The sequence below is a fragment of the Schistocerca nitens genome, chromosome 2, assembly GCF_023898315.1.
Source record: "Schistocerca nitens isolate TAMUIC-IGC-003100 chromosome 2, iqSchNite1.1, whole genome shotgun sequence".
Taxonomy (NCBI): Eukaryota; Metazoa; Arthropoda; class Insecta; order Orthoptera; family Acrididae; genus Schistocerca; species Schistocerca nitens.
The window spans coordinates 591,953,724-591,972,448 of NC_064615.1; the positions used below are offsets into that span (position 1 = coordinate 591,953,724).

The window sequence follows — 18,725 nt, forward strand, 5'->3', positions numbered from 1 at the left end:
CTCTCTCCCCTACTACGTGATAATACAAAATGAGCTGCCCTTTTTTGCACCCTTTCGATGTCCTCCGTCAATCCCACCTGGTAAGGATCCCACACCGCGCAGCAGTATTCTAACAGAGGACGAACGAGTGTAGTGTAAGCTGTCTCTTTAGTGGACTTATTGCATCTTCTAAGTGTCCTGCCAATGAAACGCAACCTTTGGCTCGCCTTCCCCACAATATTATCTATGTGGTCTTTCCAACTGAAGTTGTTCATAATTTTAACACCCAGGTACTTAGTTGAATTGACAGCCTTGAGAATTGTACTATTTATCGAGTAATTGAATTCCAACGGATTTCTTTTGGAACTCATGTGGATCACCTCACACTTTTCGTTATTTAGCGTCAACTGCCACCTGCCACACCATATAGCAATCTTTTCTAAATCGCTTTGCAACTGATACTGGTCTTCGGATGACCTCACTAGATGGTAAATTACAGCATCATCTGCGAACAACCTAAGAGAACTGCTCAGATTGTCACCCAAGTCATTTATATAGATCAGGAACAGCAGAGGTCTCAGGACGCTTCCCTGGGGAACACCTGATATCACTTCAGTTTTACTCGATGATTTGCCGTCTATTACTACGAACTGCGACCTTCCTGACAGGAAATCACGAATCCAGTCGCACAACTGAGACGATACCCCATAGGCCCGCAGCTTGATTAGAATTCGCTTGTGAGGAACGGTGTCAAAAGCTTTCCGGAAATCTAGAAATTCGGCATCAACTTGAGATCCCCTGTCGATAGCGGCCATTACTTCGTGCGAATAAAGAGCTAGCTGCGTTGCACAAGAACGATGTTTTCTGAAACCATGCTGATTACGTATCAATAGATCGTTCCCTTCGAGGTTCATAGTGTTTGAATACAGTATATGCTCCAAAACCCTACTGCAAACCGACATCAATGATATAGGTCTGTAATTCGATGGATTACTCCTACTACTCTTCTTAAACACTGGTGCGACCTGCGTAATTTTCCAATCTGTAGGTACAGATCTATCGGTGAGCGAGCGGTTGTATATGAGTGCTAAGTAGGGAGCTATTGTATCAGTGTATTCTGAAAGGAACCTAATCGATATACAATCTGGACCTGAAGACTTGCCCGTATCAAGCGATTTGAGTTGCTTCGCAACCCCTAAGGTATCTACTTCTAAGAAACTCATGCTAGCAACTTTCGTGTTTCAAATTCTGGAATATTCCATTCATCTTCCCTGGTGAAGGAATTTCGGAAAACTGCGTTCAATAACTCCGCTTTAGCAGCACCGTCATCGGTAACAGTACCATCGGCACTGCACAGCGAAGGTATTGACTGCGTCTTGCTGCTTGTGTACTTTACATACGACCAGTACTACCAAAATAAACAAAAATGTAACTAAACTGCAGATAATAATTGACTTACTCTTGTATAATAGCACCAACAGAAATAGCTCCAATACTAAAGATTTCAAATAATGCAAAAGCACTCTTGCCTGTGACAAGCTATAACAGGAACATCAGTGAACACAGGATAAAATGAGAGCCCCCAAAAACACAAAAATATGGCATATCTGGCAACTTGCCTGCAGCAGTGATGCTCTATTTATGTAAGCTTCTGCCTGAACAGGATCATCATCTTCTAGATACAACCTTGCTATCTTGAGGTATGTATCAAGCTTGTAGTCCACAGTGTACTGCCTAAAAACCAAGATACAATGTCTCAGGAATCGAGTTTACATGTACAATGTTTCGCAGTTAACACATAAAAGATAACGTGCACTTCAATGCATTTTCTTAGTCAATGTAGTAATATCCTGCAAGTATGATTCCATGTACCTTACACATTACCTGATCAGCAGTATCCAGACACTTCTATGTAATACATAACTGACAACTAGATGTCACAAGAAGTGGACTTACCACTATAAAATGAGGAGGAAGGGGTGGGGTGGGGTGGGGTGGGGTGGGGTGGGGTGGTGGGTGAGGGGGTGACAAGCAGCACTGTTACAATCACAGTGGAATGGGTCATTAAGGAGAGCTCAGCAACTTTGAATGTGGACTATTCACTGTATGTCACCTTAGTAAAAAAAAAAATAAAACATTAGGGACATTTCCACCATTTTAACACGAAACCAAATCAGGCACACCTCATGTACTGATGGATAGTGACTGTCTAACATTGTGAAGGATTGATGTAAAAAACAACACAAAATCTGGAAACAATCAATCTCATTCCAAAGTGCTAGCAGCAGTCCACATAGTATAATGACTGACTGGGGGTAGTTTAAAGAAAAATGGGGCGCAATGGTTAAACTGCTCCTTGTAAGACACATTGGAAAAACAGGATTTCTGGTCAGATGAGTGGAGGAATAAAATACAAAATTACATGGTGTTTACACAGGAGTATGCCTTTTAATGAATAATGAAATATGAAAGTGGATCAACTGCTATGAACAATATAGCAAACAAATATAAAAGAAAATCCTATGTGAAAAATAAATATGTAAAGGAGTAGTACAGATAACTCGCTGAATAGCACTGGGCATTTGATAGGAAAATCAACGAGATGAAAAGGTTGCTAAGCAATGTTTACAGTTTCATTTGTGTACCAATCAATGACTCAATGCTGCAACTGTTCAGTGACTTGTTACCTTTACTTTTTAAATTTTTTATATTTCCACCAAGTACTTTTTGTTACCATATTTTACTCAGGTTATATATGAGGTCTGTTCAAAAAATTCCAGAACATTCGTAATTTTGCCCCAATGGTGTGCTGGAGCGAAATGCAGTTGGTATTCCTGTGTTTAATGTGTAACTGCCAGAAGTTTCATTTTTGTATATCAGTTAGTTATTCTTCAGTGCTGTACTGAGTAGAGCGTTGTGTCGCAAAGTTCACAAATTTCGAGATGGCAGGGTTAGAGGAGCAAAGCGTCTGCATTAAATTTTGTGTGAATCTCACCAAAATCTTTACAGAGACGTACCAATTGATGCAGGAAGCCTATGGTAATGAATACTTAAGCCGTACTCAGTGTTACAAATGGTTCACACGAGTTTAAAATGGGTGGACGGAAGTTAAAGATGACCCTCATTCAGGATGCCCTTTGACATCTACCGACAATGCTCATGTCAGGAATATCTATGAAATAGTGCATGCCAATCTAAGAGAGATTGCAGAATTACGTAACATTTCAGCTGGATCATGTCATGAAATCCTGACACAGCATTCTGGAATGCATTGTGTTGCTGCCAATTTTGTCCCACGGGCTCTTGAGTTAAGACCAAAAATACCTTTGCCTAATGATCTGTGAAGAGATTCTGGATCATGCAAATGAGAATGCAATGTTCCTTAAGAGAATCTTGACTGGTGATGAGACATGGGTCTATGGTTACGATGTTGAGTCCAAGGTTCAGTCTTCACAATCGGTCAGGGAAGGTTCTCCAAGGAAAAAACTCATCAGGTCGGGTCAAATGTCAAAGCCATGCTGATAATTTTCTTTGACTTTGAAGGATTTGTCCGTCATGGAACTATTAACTGATTGTACTACTGGGACATGTTGCACACTGCAAGAAAATGTGAGAAGGAATCAACGTGAAATGTAGTGAGACAATTCATGGCTCTTGCATTACGGTAACACATCCGCACATTCATCCCTGTTGGCGTGTGACTCTTGCTCAGAAAACGAAATCACCTGCAAGAGGCATACCATAACTTCTTCTGGAAGTGGAAACCGTATTGGGCACATTGCATCAATTGTGGAGGAGAACATATCTAGAAAGCAGATTAAGTAATGCTTAGTTCCAAAGCTTTATTCCATGCAATTGGTATTCCAACTAGGCAGAACAGTCATGCAGTGGGAGTATGGGGAGTGGCTGTGTTCTTCAAAATGCAATAAAAATGTTGTGTCGGCAGACTTGCCAACACTACGCACACTAATTGAAAGAGGCGGCCAAGATGCACGCGCTAACTCACGAAGGATGGAGTGAGGTCTGAAACAGGATTCGTAATGAATGTGATAAAGAAAAGAACGTAGCTACTAGAACACTTAACTTTTATATCGTCCTTTGGTATACAGCATTCTTGATGATACAAGTGAGACTATCTTGAGATACATGCAATGGTCCAAATGGAGCCTTGCTAGGTCGTAGCCATGGACTTAGCTGAAGGCTATTCTAACTGTCTCTCGGCAATTGAGAGAAAGGCTTCGTACGTGTAGTCGCTAGCAATGTCGTCCGTACAACTGGGGCGAGTGCTAGTCCGTCTCTCGAGACCTGCCTTGTGGTGGCGCTCGGTCTGCGATCCTGACAGTGGCGACACGCGGGTCCGACATGTACTAATGGACCGCGGCCGATTTAAGCTACCACCTAGCAAGTGTGGTGTCTGGCGGTGACACCACAAAAAATACTGAAGAAAATTAGTGTAAGCCACAAGAAAAAACGAAACTTACTACTAGGCATCTGCACTCATGGCAGCAGCAGTCAATATGAGAGAGACTACAACCAATAACTCTGAAGTTCTAGATAATGGAGAACTAAACACTATCCACATTCTAGATAATGGAGTGCTAAACACTACCCACAGCTCATAATGGAAGGTAAGCGCCTGGAATTCCATAACATCCCATGTTATGCACTCAAAATGAAACTGTCAATAACACTGAAGAAAAAAAAGCACAACAAGCAACACACTATCTAGTTTTGGGCTGCAGTATCCCCCCCCCCCCCCCCCCAATTGTGGATAAAATAATAATATACTTTCACGTATACTGTCTGTATTTCACTCACTCATTCACTCATGTTTTGGTAACAGCCCTTTTATCTGTTCCACCTACAGATTTTATACAGAAATAAATTACTTACTTCTGGCCTGTTTCCAATGGAATTCCCACCAAAACATTAGCTGCTTCTCTCCATGCTTGCTCACGTTCGTAGATCTCAGCAAGATGTTGACGGATGGCAGCTACCTGCTCTTCAAAGGAGATAACACGAGGCTGTACCTGAAAAATGGATGTAACTTCTAGTATCTATACAGTTTGGCTTGCATTTCACAACTTTTATACAATTGCCAAACATGAAAAACAAAATGTTATAATTATCAGAAATGCCCATGTTCAACTTATTAGCAACACATATCAAATACATTTTCAAGTTTCTAATTATATTTTTCACTATTCAGCCCCGAGTGGTAATTCACCGAGAACAAACTTCATGTGAAACAAAAGTAAGTTTATCAATAGACTGAAAATAGAAGTAATGTTTCTGCTGTAAACTTCTTGGAGCTTCCTGTTATGACATACAATATCCATTATTTTTACAATGCCCAAACCAGTTTTACCTAGCATTATAGGTTACAAAGGTGACTATTACATCAACAAATTTCTATTAGGGCTACAATGTGAGCGGTGATGAATACCTTACTATAGCAAATAACTGAGTAGCGAGACCACTATCAGCCACATCCTTTGAAACAATTCCTATCATCCTTTGAAAGAACTCCTATAGCTACAAATAAGGAGGTAAGAACAAGATTCAAATTTTTCCTTGCTTAATGTCTGGAAGTTTAAGATGCCCAGGAAGCACAGTTATGTTACGCAGCATGTTCAGCAATGGCAAGGTCAAATTCGCGGTCAGCCACTGCTTTGTTTGGTTTTTGGTTTTGTTTTGCTTTAAGGCGCAAAAAACTACTGGGGTCATATGCGCCCAAGTCAAAACTATAAATAAGAAGACAGAGGGGAGTTAAAAAACGACTACACTTCAGTCCCAACTGACATAATAGAAGACAGCTAAAAACAGGCACATGGAAAAAGACACTATACAGAAAAGGAAGTCCAAAACTAAAAATTAAATGGCCTTTGCCATGTTGCTTTGGTGGATAAAGAGTAAAAAGTGGTCGACAGCCGGGGCGTCATTTGCTACAATGGCCAATAACTCAGATGGCAAACCCAATTGGAAATGTAAACGGTTAAAAAATACGCATTCCATCAGGAAGTGGCAGACAGTTAAAACTTGGGCACAATGTGTACAAAGTGATGGGGTAGTGCCACTTATCAAATGATGATGGCTACCAAGGCAGTGCCCAATATGCAGCCTAGTTAAAATGACCTCCTCCCAGCAGGAGAGCCGAGAGGTGGTCATCCAAGCCCCTGGGAGAGGCTTAAGAAGCCGGAGATTATTCCCATGAAGGGAGGACCATTGGCGATGCCAAAGGGACACCACCTCCTACCAGACGGCAACACAGAGATCGGAGGGAATACAGGAACTTATGGGCTGAGGTACGAGGACTGCAGCCTCGGCAGCAGCCTCGTTTCCTGGCAGACTGACATGACCAGGAACTCACAGAAACATCACACTGGCTCCACCAAGAGTGAGCATGTGAGTTTTCCTGGACCCGCTGCACTAAGGGATGGGCAGTGTACAGTGCACATAGTTTTGAAGGGTGCTGAGTGAGTCTGAGCAGACAACACAACTGAAAAGGCTGTGTTGCTGGATGTACTCCACGGCTTGATACAGAGTGAAGAGCTCAGCTGTAAACACTGAGCAGTGTGCCAGAAGCCCATATCGAAAGACACAGGTGCCAATGATGAAGGCACACCCAACCCCATAGTCAGTCCGAGAGCCATCAGTGTATAGAAAGGTACTATCATGAAGTTCCATGCGAAGGTCATGAAACTGAAGGTGATAGACCAAGGCTGGAGTAGTGTCCTTAGGAAACGAATGAAGGCCAAGGTTAACATGGGTTGCTTCACAAAGCCGAGGTGATGAAGGATTCACAGCCACCAGGAAAGTTGCACGTAGTGTGAATTTAAGCCACCCTAGAAGTGCCGATAGCAGACTCCAGGAGGTAACAGAGAAGAGGGATGTGTCCCATACTGGCCATCAAAGGAATCATCAAAGGAGGCACAGGATGGGTGGCCACGCATGGCAGGCAAATGGCATGCATACCTGCTGAGGAGAAAGTCAAGGCGGTAGGACAGTGGTAATTCAGCAGCTTCAGCATACAGACACAACTGGGATAGTGTAAAAGGTGCCCATGGCCAAATGGATGCCATGATGGTGGATAGTGTTGAGACAGTGCAAAAGAGAGGGATGGATGCACAAACACATAAACAAAGCACCCATAGTCGAGTTTTGAACAGACAAGGGACTGGTACAAACTGAGGGTGGTGGTTCAATTGGCACCCCAGGAAGTACCATTGAGGACACGTAGGGCATTGAGGAATCAAGCACAGCGGGCTGTCAAGTAGTGACACATGGGAGGAACAAGTGAATGTCCTATCGAGCATGAGCCCCAGGAATTTCGTAGTTTCAACGAACATAGTGACAACAGGCGTAAGATTTAAAGATGGTGGGAGAAACCAATTACATCGCCAGAAATTAATACAGACGGTTTTGTCAGTAGGAAAGCGAAAGCCATTGTCGATGCTCCAGAAGTAAAGATGATCAAGACATTGCCGAAGATGCCACTCAGTGAGACAGGTCCATGGAAAACTGAAATAGATGGCAAAATTGTCAACAGAAAGGGAGTCAAAGATGCCCAGCGCGAGACAGGCCATTATAGGGTTAATGGCGATAGCAAAGAGGATGACGCTCAGGACAGAGACCGAGGCACACTGTTTTCCTGGATAAAGGTGTCAGACAAGGCAGAACCCACATGCACCTTGAAAACTTGGTCTTTTAAAAGCGCCTGAAGGAAACAGGGCAGGCGGCGCGGAAGGCCCATGTGTAAAGAGTACAGAGGATACCAGTTCTCCAGCTGGTGTCATAGGCCTTCTCCAAATCTAAAAACAAGGCCACAGTCTAGGGTTTCCGCAGAAAACCATTCAGACATGGGTGGACAAAGTAACGAGATGGTCAACTGCAGAACGCCATTCTCAAACTCCACTCTATGCATTCATCAGTGAATTGTGAGACTCTGGTCACCAAACCAGCCGGGCATGAATCATTCGCTCCATCACCTTGCAAACGCAGCTGGTAAGAGATATGAGGCAGTAGCTATAGGGAAGGTGTTTGTCCTTACCGGCTTAGGTATGGGTATGGGTATGACAGTGGCTTCACGCCAGCACCTGTGAAACATACCCTCTGCCCAGATGTGGTTGTACTTATGAAGCAGAAAGGGCTTGCCCACAGGAGAAATGTGCAGCAACATCTGGATGTTAGCATCATCTGGGCCTGGGGTGGAGGATCAGAATGAAGTCAGAGCAAGATCTAGCTCCCTCATAGTAACGGCAGCATTGTAGCACTCATGATTCTGAGAAGAGAAGGGTATCATCCAAAACACTTCCGCTCATTTCCGATGGAGGAAGGCAGGGTGATAGTGGGAGGAGCTCGAAATCTCCACAAAATGGCGACCTAAGGTGTTGGACGTAGCAATAGGGTCCATGATGATACTGTCCCTACCGTCATGTGGGAAATTGGGGAATGGATCTTGGTCCCAGAGAGCTGTTGGAGGTTGGCCCACATGATGGAAGAGGGAGTGGAACTATTAAAAGAGCTAGTGAATGAAATCCAGCTATCTTTTTTGCTATCCCGAAGAATGCGATGACACTGTGCACACAACTGTTTATAATAAATGCAGTGTGCCCTCTTAAGATGACGATTAAATATGAAGAGAGCACATCTCTGCACATGAATTGCGTCGTGGCATGCCTCAGTCCACCAACGATAGGGACATGACGTGGTAAAGACGAAGTGCGAGGAATGGAACGTTCTACAGCGGTAAGGATAACATTTGTAAGATATTCTACATGATCATCACAATTGGGGAAATGTTGTTCATCAAAGGTTGTCAGGGAGGAGTAAAGCCCCCAGTCGGCCATAGTAAGCTTCCATTTGGGTGTGCACGTAGATGGGGTAGGTGTCTGCAAATGGATAGCACACAGGAAATGGTCGCTGAAGTATGTGTCAGAGAGAACTGGCCACTTGTGATGATGGGCAAGCTGGGCAGTGCAGAAGGATAGGTCCAAATGGGAACAGTTATGAGTGGAGTCTGGGCGGAATGTGGATGCTCCAGTGTTAAGGCAGAAGAGGTTAAGTTGATTGAGAAGGTCAGCTAAGAGAGCACCTCTCAGACAGGTTCTGGGAGAACCCGAAAGGGGATGGTGCGTATTTAAGTCACCGAGCAGCAGAAAGGGGTGAGGTAGCTGCCCAGTAAGCTGGAGCAAGTCTGCCCTGGTGACATCAAATAGTGGAGGGATGTAAACGGTACAAAGGAGAAAGGTCAAGTGAGGAAGGAAAAGCCAAACTGCAACAGCTTGAAGGCATTTAGTCAGGGTGATAGGTTGACTATGAATGTCATCCTGTATGAGCACTGTGACTCCGCCATGAGAGGGAACACCATCTGCTGGGGGGACGATCAGAAAGGACCGAGAAGAAATGCAAAAGCTGAAAGTGGTTGTGAGAATGCAATTTTGTTTCCTGAAGGAAGAGAACAAATGGACCCTGCAATTCTAAGAGCAGCCGTAAATCCTCTTTGTTAGATCAACAACCACGAACATTCCAATGGAGGAGTCATGACGAAGAAAAAATGAAGGGGTGTCACCTCGGCAGCTGCTGAGTGCCAGCCTTCAGATTCGCTGCTACAGGACACAGAGGCAGGAGGATCCTGCTCCTTGAGGTCTACAGAAGTGTTGGCATTCTTCTGTTATCCTGCAGATTCAGTGCAGAAAAAGGGTTGGTGGTATGCACCGGCGACACTGATGTCGGATAGGCAAGGGTATCACGTGGCAACACTGTCTAAGAGGACCATCAAGTTGGCGAAGAAGAAGACTGTTTGCCTTTGATTGATTTCTTGAAGCCTTTCTGGTTGGCAGAGAAAGATTCAGATGTTGGTTGGCTGGAGGGATTTAGGAAGCCTCCACAGGAGTATTCCTTCTGTCCTTTCTGACCTGCCGGTTATGTAGCTGGTGGCCTCGCCCCATGAGGCGAAAGTTTGGTGGTGTGTTGCTCAGCTGGAGGAGGATATGGGGACATTACAATGACGCTGGGCGATTTCAAAAGCGTGGTGTCTGTGTGGCCATGTCCTTGGTGGAATGAGATGTAGAAAGAACAGTACTGTAGAACACAGGGTTTCCGACAAGCCAACAATTTGTGAGCAACCGGGTAAGGCACTTTTCCTTCACCCTGATCTCCTGGAGAGTCCACTCATCAAGATACACGGGACAATCGTGGTAGGATGCAGCGTGGTCGCCATCGCAGTTGATGCAGCAGGAAGGAGGGGGTGGACAATCGCCCTTGTGAGCATCCCTACCACAGGTTACATATTTGGCTGGGTGCTGACAGGACTCTCAAGTGCATCAGGTTCGGAATATATGGTCCACCTGTGGTAACTTCATAACCTGCTTTGATCTTTGATGGAACAACCACTCTATCAAAAGTGAGAAAGAGTGCAGGTGGGCATTAAGGAGGCATGTACTTTTTTCATCACCCGATGGATTGCAATGACACGCTGATCAGAGGCACATTTGAATTTCTGCCTCAGTCAGACCATCAAGCAGCCTAGCATAAATAACACCACAGGAAGAATTCAGCATTCAATGGGCCTCAACAAGAACAAGATAGCCATGGAGGAGCGAAGCTGCAAGCAGTTGTGCTACAGAATCAGAAGTAGTCTCCAAAAGCAAAGTGCCACTGGGTAAATGAGAGCAAGATTTCACACAGCCAGCGATTGCATCAACACCTTTCCAAATAATAAATGGATTTACCATGGTGAAAGAATGACAGTCTTCAGTACGTGAAATCACAAGCAACTGTGGTGCAGTGGTGAGGGTCTTTGAATCGGTAGCCTCATTCAGTTCATGTTTCGTAGCCGTTCACTGTGAAGATGATTGGCTCACTGTGAGACAATCCCCCTTGACTGCCAGGATCTCCGATGGTGAGCTCCTTCCAACGGGGGGCCCCCTTCAGCAGGTGGTGCCCCCGCCTTAGGTGACTGTTCACATTTCAGGTCATACCTCCCAAGCACCAGACAGAGGGGCCAATTGGCAATTTGGGAAGGCAGCGGCTCAGGCAATCACCCCTCCCTGGGCCTGGCCTGTAACAGGGGTATGTGCGAACCCTACCTGTTCATGCAGAGCTGGGAATTATGTGTTAACCAGTCACTTGTTATGTGTCCGACAGCCTTCAGGAGTGCACAGGAAGGAAGAAGAAAAAGAGGAACCTCAAACACCGAAGCAGAGGAAGGATAGGAGAAGGTGAACGAAGGAAAAAAAAGGAATGAGAAACAGTGGAGAGTATTCTGATATTGACTACCGAAAATGCAGAATACAGTTCCAAAACAGTCAAGGCATGTTCCCTAGGGGAGGGAAAAAGAACAGCAAGAGGATAAACTTGCAGCATGTAAGGGAAAAGATGCTGCTAAGGCTGGGGCCCTGTGGTAGCCAAGCACGAAACCGCTGAAGAGTGGAAAGCCCCCCCTGGGAGGTGAATAGGAAGAGTGACTGCCTTGAAAAGTTATTCATTTACTGGCCAGGTCATGTACCCGGTTTTTCCATGGAGAAATGAAACAAAGGGTGCAGGAGTGACATTTGTATGGACTAGGGTATTGCATTAGGTAGGCTGAAAGATGCAGTAATTGGAGTAGGGGCTGAGGAGTAGGATGGGGTGGGGTGGACAAGAGTAGTGTGTTAGATTGGGTATATCTGCCATCAGGGCACACTGGGAGCTAGTCTAGTCAGTCTAGTCCTGGCAAAGTCTGTGGTGGGTGTTTTAAAAAAGCCTAGGTGATAAAGGGAGTACTGGTTGACACTTGATTTGCTGCAGCAGTTCTGCTGAAGTCGTGAAAAAGAAATTTAACACAAAATTTTTTTCTGGTCTAGAGAGTCAGGATATTATTGTCTGAAAGGCTCTGGTAAGGTTTTCAGCATATTTAAAAAAAACTGTGCCTTTTCATTGCTTATGTGGCACCATTGAGTTCCAAGTCTGTAGTGGAGATATTTTATGTGAACAGTTGACAGCAGTAAAATTAGTGATTTGTTGGTGCATAAGATCAATAAACCCAAGATACCTATTGAGTTGAGGACTAGGTGAAGCAGATTTGGGAGAATATATAGAGATTGTGTTTACGGGTCCAAATTACAAAGATGATTTATCTGAATCAGATATGGAATCGAATGTTTCGAGAAGGAAGGAAGGATTCATATAGGTAGCAAAGGATGGTGTCCTTAGTACTCAAGAAAATTCTGGGGATTTATTTGTTGGTTTGGCCTTCAAAGAAGAAATAACTGAGGCATCAGGAGGAGACAGGGAAGGGTAGTGTTCCATGGTAATGTTCCTTGATAAGGACATGAACAGGGGGGCTGTTGATATACACAAACAACAGTCACAACAAGAAGTCCAGAGGGAATGAGACTGTGACTGTAGACAGGCAATATAGGAGGTGTATACATCTTAGGAATAGCAAGGGAGTCTTTGAACAATTTGTTGGATGCAGGCCAAGAAAGGTACGTAATCTTTCCATGCAAGTGTTGTAACTAGCCACAATAGGACAGTTAGTTAAGAGACAAGTGGAGTTGAGGTGATGGAGCTTTGTGTTCAGATAAAGTAGCTATGTGGGTGTAGCTGGTGTTAGATGTGAGATAAACTGAGGAGAATTATTGTTGGTCAGACAGGGCTTCTGAAATGGGATCACAGTAGTAAAAGTTTGTGAGCCGAGTCACTCAAAAGCTGGCAACACCAAGGTTGCTTTCACCTAGTATCCTGACCAAAGAATAAGCACTGGTTGTGAGGATGTAAACATAGTAATTTATTGATAATGGTCTGCAATGGTCACCCATCAGGTCTGGATTTTTAATGGGTGTGGAACTGAGTAGATGAGATGGTGATGAAATTGATGCACGAGGCCTAGCTAGGAAGCTGGCGTACTTGGTTGCTGCACATCCTATGGATTCAGTGAAACAGGGTTGCCTGGAATCTTGTTTATTACTAGTAATTTAAAGTATGGATTTTCTTCTCCACCACAGTGGAATGTACGCCGATTCGCACACATGTGTGACAAGGATTAAGGATACAGTGCTTTGTCAGCTGCAGCTGTTATACTGATCAGGACCCAGTGGTGGTGTCATGCAGGTGGTCAGTACAGGAGTCTGTAGGTGAAAGCCTACCATGACTCGCTGGCAGCTGGTGCGGCTCGCCCCACTGTCCGACTGTGTGTTTAAGGAGATGCCAATAGCACATCATGGATGAAAAGTGTTGCGAAGGTGGATGCCCAGGACTCCAATCGGCAACACAGAGTTCAGCCGGAGGTGTACTCAGATGTCTCATCCAACATGTTGTATGTGATAGTTTGCAGTCAATTTGTACCGCCCTTCTCCCGGGGAAGGCCCGCGCTCATCCTCATCATCAAACAAGGTAATGGCCAACAGCAGTGGCAGCTTGCAGTGGCAAAGTTCCACTACAGATGGCTGGCTGTGGTCTGATGTGACTCTTTCTCTCAGCAGCATGCAGCACATTATGATTCACCAGTAAAGTTAACCTGTAACTACTGAAACAGTCATCCCACTGCAATCTGAGATGCATATAGGATGACCTGTTGCAGACTGAGGTTTTGGAAATGGGCATATTTAGGCCAGATGCAATGGCATCACAGCCAGCGATGTGGTAATTTGCCTTCATTATCCAGAGGTGTCAGCAGGCTTGTACCCACAGTGGTATCTCCGTTATCACTAGTTCTCCTTGACTTTGGACTTTCCTTCAGTGCTATGGCACTGTGGAGTGGCAAAGCTCTGAGGTCTCATGTTACGGCACCATAGTGCAAGGCTCAAAGAATGACGCATAAGTTGCACTTTTTTTTATAATGGCTTGGCTTCGTGTGGGAATGTACCGTAAGTGGGGCCCAGCCTTCTGCAACACTGCATTCTATGCATGGCGCAGATACTGGTTGTGACACACTGTACAAGCCAAATCTGATTCTCTGCTGTCTGCGCTAAGTAATAACATCAAAAATTTATATGCACATCCAGGAATTTTATTTGCTGTGCAATGGGTATTTGATTAGTTGAAAAGTACCTTACACAGTTATAAAATTTTCATGTATCTTGGTAACTTTCCGATGCCAAATCAGTTTTCACAATTGCAGTGTGCCACTTTGAAAGGCAATAAGGTGCCTGTTAGTACAAGTGCAAAGTCAATGAATACCGAAAAGTAATTATCGAAATGACAAAGTAACTATTACTTTGTGATTATCAATACTGACTGATACATCCATGAGTTGTTATGTGATCAGTTTTACATGAAGTGTAACTGGAGTTAGGCTATCTGTCAATACATTTATTTTTACTGAAAATAATTGTAAAGTACAATGAATTCCTTATTTACGACCTTTTTAATTTATTTAAACTTTTCAAATTACTTAATTTTTTGTGGACTTACTTACTCCAAAACTACATATTTTGAATTTATGAGTCTTTGACCACAACAATTTACAGGAACTACTTTTACAAGAGTCATATACTTCTAAATTACAGCAGCTCTTGAAACTACCCTATTGTGTTTTGTCATACAGTATCTACTGAAAAGAAAACAAAAAAAACTAAGATCTTTGAATCCACTGAGTGATTACACAAAACTTTAATAGCAAAACACAAAAATTTTACAACTAAAACTATTATTTTAATGCATACATCAGTGAATCAATATGAAACATGGACCTTTCATCAGTAAGGAGACTTACATGCCTGAATGATACACACGAACTGATTAAAGGGGCATATGTCAATAAGGTCAGATTAACACACAGACAGTGAAGTAGGGCAGCAGCTTTTTCAGGAGCTAGAGAGCAACAGACTGGATGACTGACCCAGCTTTGTAATACACTGAAGTAGCAAAGAAACTGGTATAGGCACGCATATTTAAAAACAGAGATATGTAAACAGGCAGAATACAGCATTGCCGCCAAGTGTCTGGCACGGTTGTTAGGGCAGTTACTGCTGCTACAATGTCAGGTTAACAAGGTTTAACAGAGTTTGAAAGTGGTGTTATAGTTGGCACACTAGCAATGAGACACAGCATTTCTGAGGTAGAGATGAAGTGGGGATTTTCCCATACAACCATTTCACGAGTGTACCGTGACTGTCAGGAATCCAGTAAAACATCAAATTTCTGACATTGCTGTGGCCAGAAAGATCCTGCAAAAAACGGGACCAACGACAACTGAAGAGAATTGTTCAATGTGACTAAAGTTGCAACCCTTCTGCAAATTGCTGCAGATTTCAAGGCTGAGCCATCAACAAGTGTCAGTGTGCGAACCAGTCAACGAATCATTATCAATGTGGGCTTTCGGAGTTGAAGGCTCAGTTGTGTTCCCTTCATGACTGCATGACACAAAGCTTTACACCTCACCTGGGCCCGTCAACATTGACTTTGGACTGGTGATGACTGGAAACACGTCACCTAGTTGAAGGAATGCTGCTTCAAATTGTATCAAGTGCATGGACATGTACGGGTATGGAGACAACCTCATGAATCCATGGACCCTGCATGTCAGCAGGGGACTGGTCAAGCTGGTGGAGGCTCTGTATTGGTGTGCGGTGTGTGCACTGGGGTGATATGGAACCCCTGATACATCTACATACGACTGACAGGTGACACGTACATAAGCATCCTGTCTGATTACCTGCATCCATTCAAATCCATTGTGCATTCCGAAAGACTTGGGCAATCCCAGTAGGATAATGTGACACCCCACATATCCAGAATTGCTACACAGTGGCTATAGGACCACTCTGAGTTTAAACACTTCCAATGGCCACCAAACTCCCCAGACGTGAACATTATTGAGCATATCTGCGATGCCTTGCAACTTGCTGTTCAGAAGAGATCTCCACCCCCTCGTACTCTTATGGATTTACGGACAGCTCTGCAGGATTCATGGTGTCAGTTCCCTCCAGCACTACTTCAGACATTAGTCAGGTCCATGTCGCATCGGCAGCCCTACACAATATTAGACAGGTGTACCAGTTTCTTTGATTCTTCAGTGTATTAACCAAAATGGCCTTGCTATAATGGTATTGAACAAGTGTAAACTACAGCCATTTATGTTTCCTGAAGACATGCAGCTCTACTGTAGGTTTGATGACAATAGCATCCTGATGTGAAATAAACCAAGGATAAAATAGTACTCCATTCAGACTTCAAAGTGGAAATTATTCAGAGGGATTTCCACATAAGGAAAAAACAAATATGACTCTTTATACTTCTTAGACTGGAATATGAGAGCCCTTAATCATCTTGGTATATTATAAAACAAGAAATGTACAGACTGACATTAGATACTGTGAGAATTTGTGAAGTGTGGCAGCTGTCAAAACAGGATTTCTGGTCATGTGAACACAGGACTGTCAACACAAAGTGGGGAAGGGATGAATAGGTCAAGTAATGAACAAGAAAGTAGGAATGTGGGGCAACAGATCATGGTAGCTAAGGTACATAAATATCTCTGTTGCATTACAGCGGTGAATACTGAATCTACAAATGAACAGATTGAAAAATTGTCAGATGGGTTAAAAGACATTATTCAGTACACTGGAACAATTTAAGCATCGCAAATTCTTGGTTTAAGGATCTTGACAGAAGTATGTGTATTTGGTAAATACTTGAGAGGCACTGGAAGGTTTCAGACAGATCACTTAACGATAAGTCATGGCTGCAAAATACCGATGAACTACTGAAAAACTGTTTTTATGTCACACAGAGTCTATACCATACACTCAATCCAACACACACACACACACACACACACACACACACACACACACACACAAAGAAAAGGCATTACTGAGGAAAAGAAATTTGTTAAAATTTAATATTTAAAATGTTAGGAAGTCTTTTCAAAACGCATTTGTCTGGACAGTAGCCTTGTGCAAACATAAAACACTGACAATGACCAGGTCAGACAAGAAGAGAACAGAAGCTTTTGATATGTGGTGCTACAGAAGAATGCTGATAATAAGATAGCTAGATTGTCGACTAATGAGGAGGTACTGGATCAAATTGGGGGGAAAAAAAGATTACGGTGCCGCCTGACTGTCAAGGAAACTTATGGACCGGCCCTTACAAGATCTGAAGGTCATGACTGGACATCACTTACCCAAATCAGTAAGAGAAACTTAAAAAAAAAAAAAAATCACCTTTGAAGACATAATACTTTCCCATTGTTAAGTATAAAATATTTGAAGTATTTTAACAAAACTGCCTGTAGCTGAGAGGGTAGCATGGAAGTCTAGAAATCAACAAGTCAGAGGTTCAATTCAGACTAGTAGCAACATTTTATATTTTCATTTCGATTCTGTATTATCAAATGGAAAATGTTTATTAATATAGATATTTTATCAAACATTGGAAAATCAAGGATGGAAGTTTGTAACAGGCTAACTGTGTAAATATTTTATAAGATTTTTAATAAAAATAGCATTTTATATAGATTATTCAATCACATGAAAATAAATTAAAGTTCAACATGGGCATACAGAATGCCTTATTGTTAAGAGAAAAAATTATATGAATCAGTAATGTTATTCAGGTTTTTTTTTACCAAATTTTAATTTAGTGAGAGTATCTTCATTTTCATTCCATTACTAATAAAAATTAAAATTCTTATTATCAAAAAATTATGATCCAATATTTAAGCATTAACATTTTGATTTGGGTGATGAGTACAGAACTTACATACAACTAAAAATAAAGTTGCTGGCAGCAAGAATTTAACCACTGACTTCACAATTACACTATGAAATCTTATCTTCAACAGTGACCTGTTTAGTTTTTAGATGTTTAGATTATGTTGTACTGCTTTAAGAAATTAATGCCCCGCCTCTGACCTCCAAATCCTATGAATATGAAGTTAATCGAAGCAGGCCAGTCTGTAATGTTTCTTTGTACTGTAATGCTTCTTTGTAAAGCAAGGGATCACTTGAAAAGACACATCCTGAGGTAATGAGGACATTTTGGTAATATAGGGAAGTGTGGGAGAGTAAATTTTTTACAGGGAGACCAATACTTCAATACAGTAAATAGGTTTAAACAGATGTAGGTTGCAGTAGCTGTGCACAGGTGAAGAGACTTGCATATGACTGCCTAAATGGAGAGCTGCACTAACCCATTTCTTCAAATGACAACCGAGATTTACAAACCAGGTGTTAAACTGTTAAACATTTTCTGAAGAAGGTATGGACACTATCCACAGTTTATTAATTGTGAAGGTTAAAGAAAACTACAGAAACATAGAAAATTAAATAAATGGGACCCAGATAAGTTGAAATAGCCAGAGATCATGTTGACTTTTAAAGAGCCTATTGAACAACTGCCAACTCAATGAAAGGAATACAATATAAGGTGAATCTCTGAAATACGAAATAGTGAAAGCAGCAACGGGAAAACAGGAAATAAAAAGGGAAGTTGCTCTCTCTCTCTCTCTCTCTCTCTCTCTCTCTCTCTCTCTCTCTCTCTCTGTGTGTGTGTGTGTGTGTGTGTGTGTGTGTGTGTGTGTGTGTGTGTGTGTGTGTGTGTGTGTGTATACACTAGATAATGGCTTTGGGAGCAGAAAACTGGCTTTGGGAGCAGAAAACAATCGTGGTTTTTAAAATGAAAGCTCAATTTGGTGTTGGCATTTTATTCTAAATAAAAAAAGATGCCGTTACAGAAATTCTTGGATAACAGGATATTAAATTATGTATATGACAGAAGAAAATTTAAAATTGCAGCTAATGAAGTAGGTAAAAGGA

General features: G+C 42.6%; 1 protein-coding gene across 2 annotated transcripts in view; it reads right to left on the minus strand.

The window, feature by feature from the left end:
* Positions 1–18,725, minus strand: part of LOC126236657 (COP9 signalosome complex subunit 4) — an 84,120-nt gene that overhangs the window by 10,684 nt on the left and 54,711 nt on the right. For both annotated transcript variants that reach the window (XM_049946125.1, XM_049946124.1), the window contains exons 4-5: positions 4,873–5,009; positions 1,599–1,713 (exon numbers count right to left, since the gene is read on the minus strand). In XM_049946125.1, the coding sequence (XP_049802082.1) occupies positions 1,599–1,713; positions 4,873–5,009 (252 nt within the window). The remainder of the gene's footprint in view (positions 1–1,598; positions 1,714–4,872; positions 5,010–18,725) is intronic.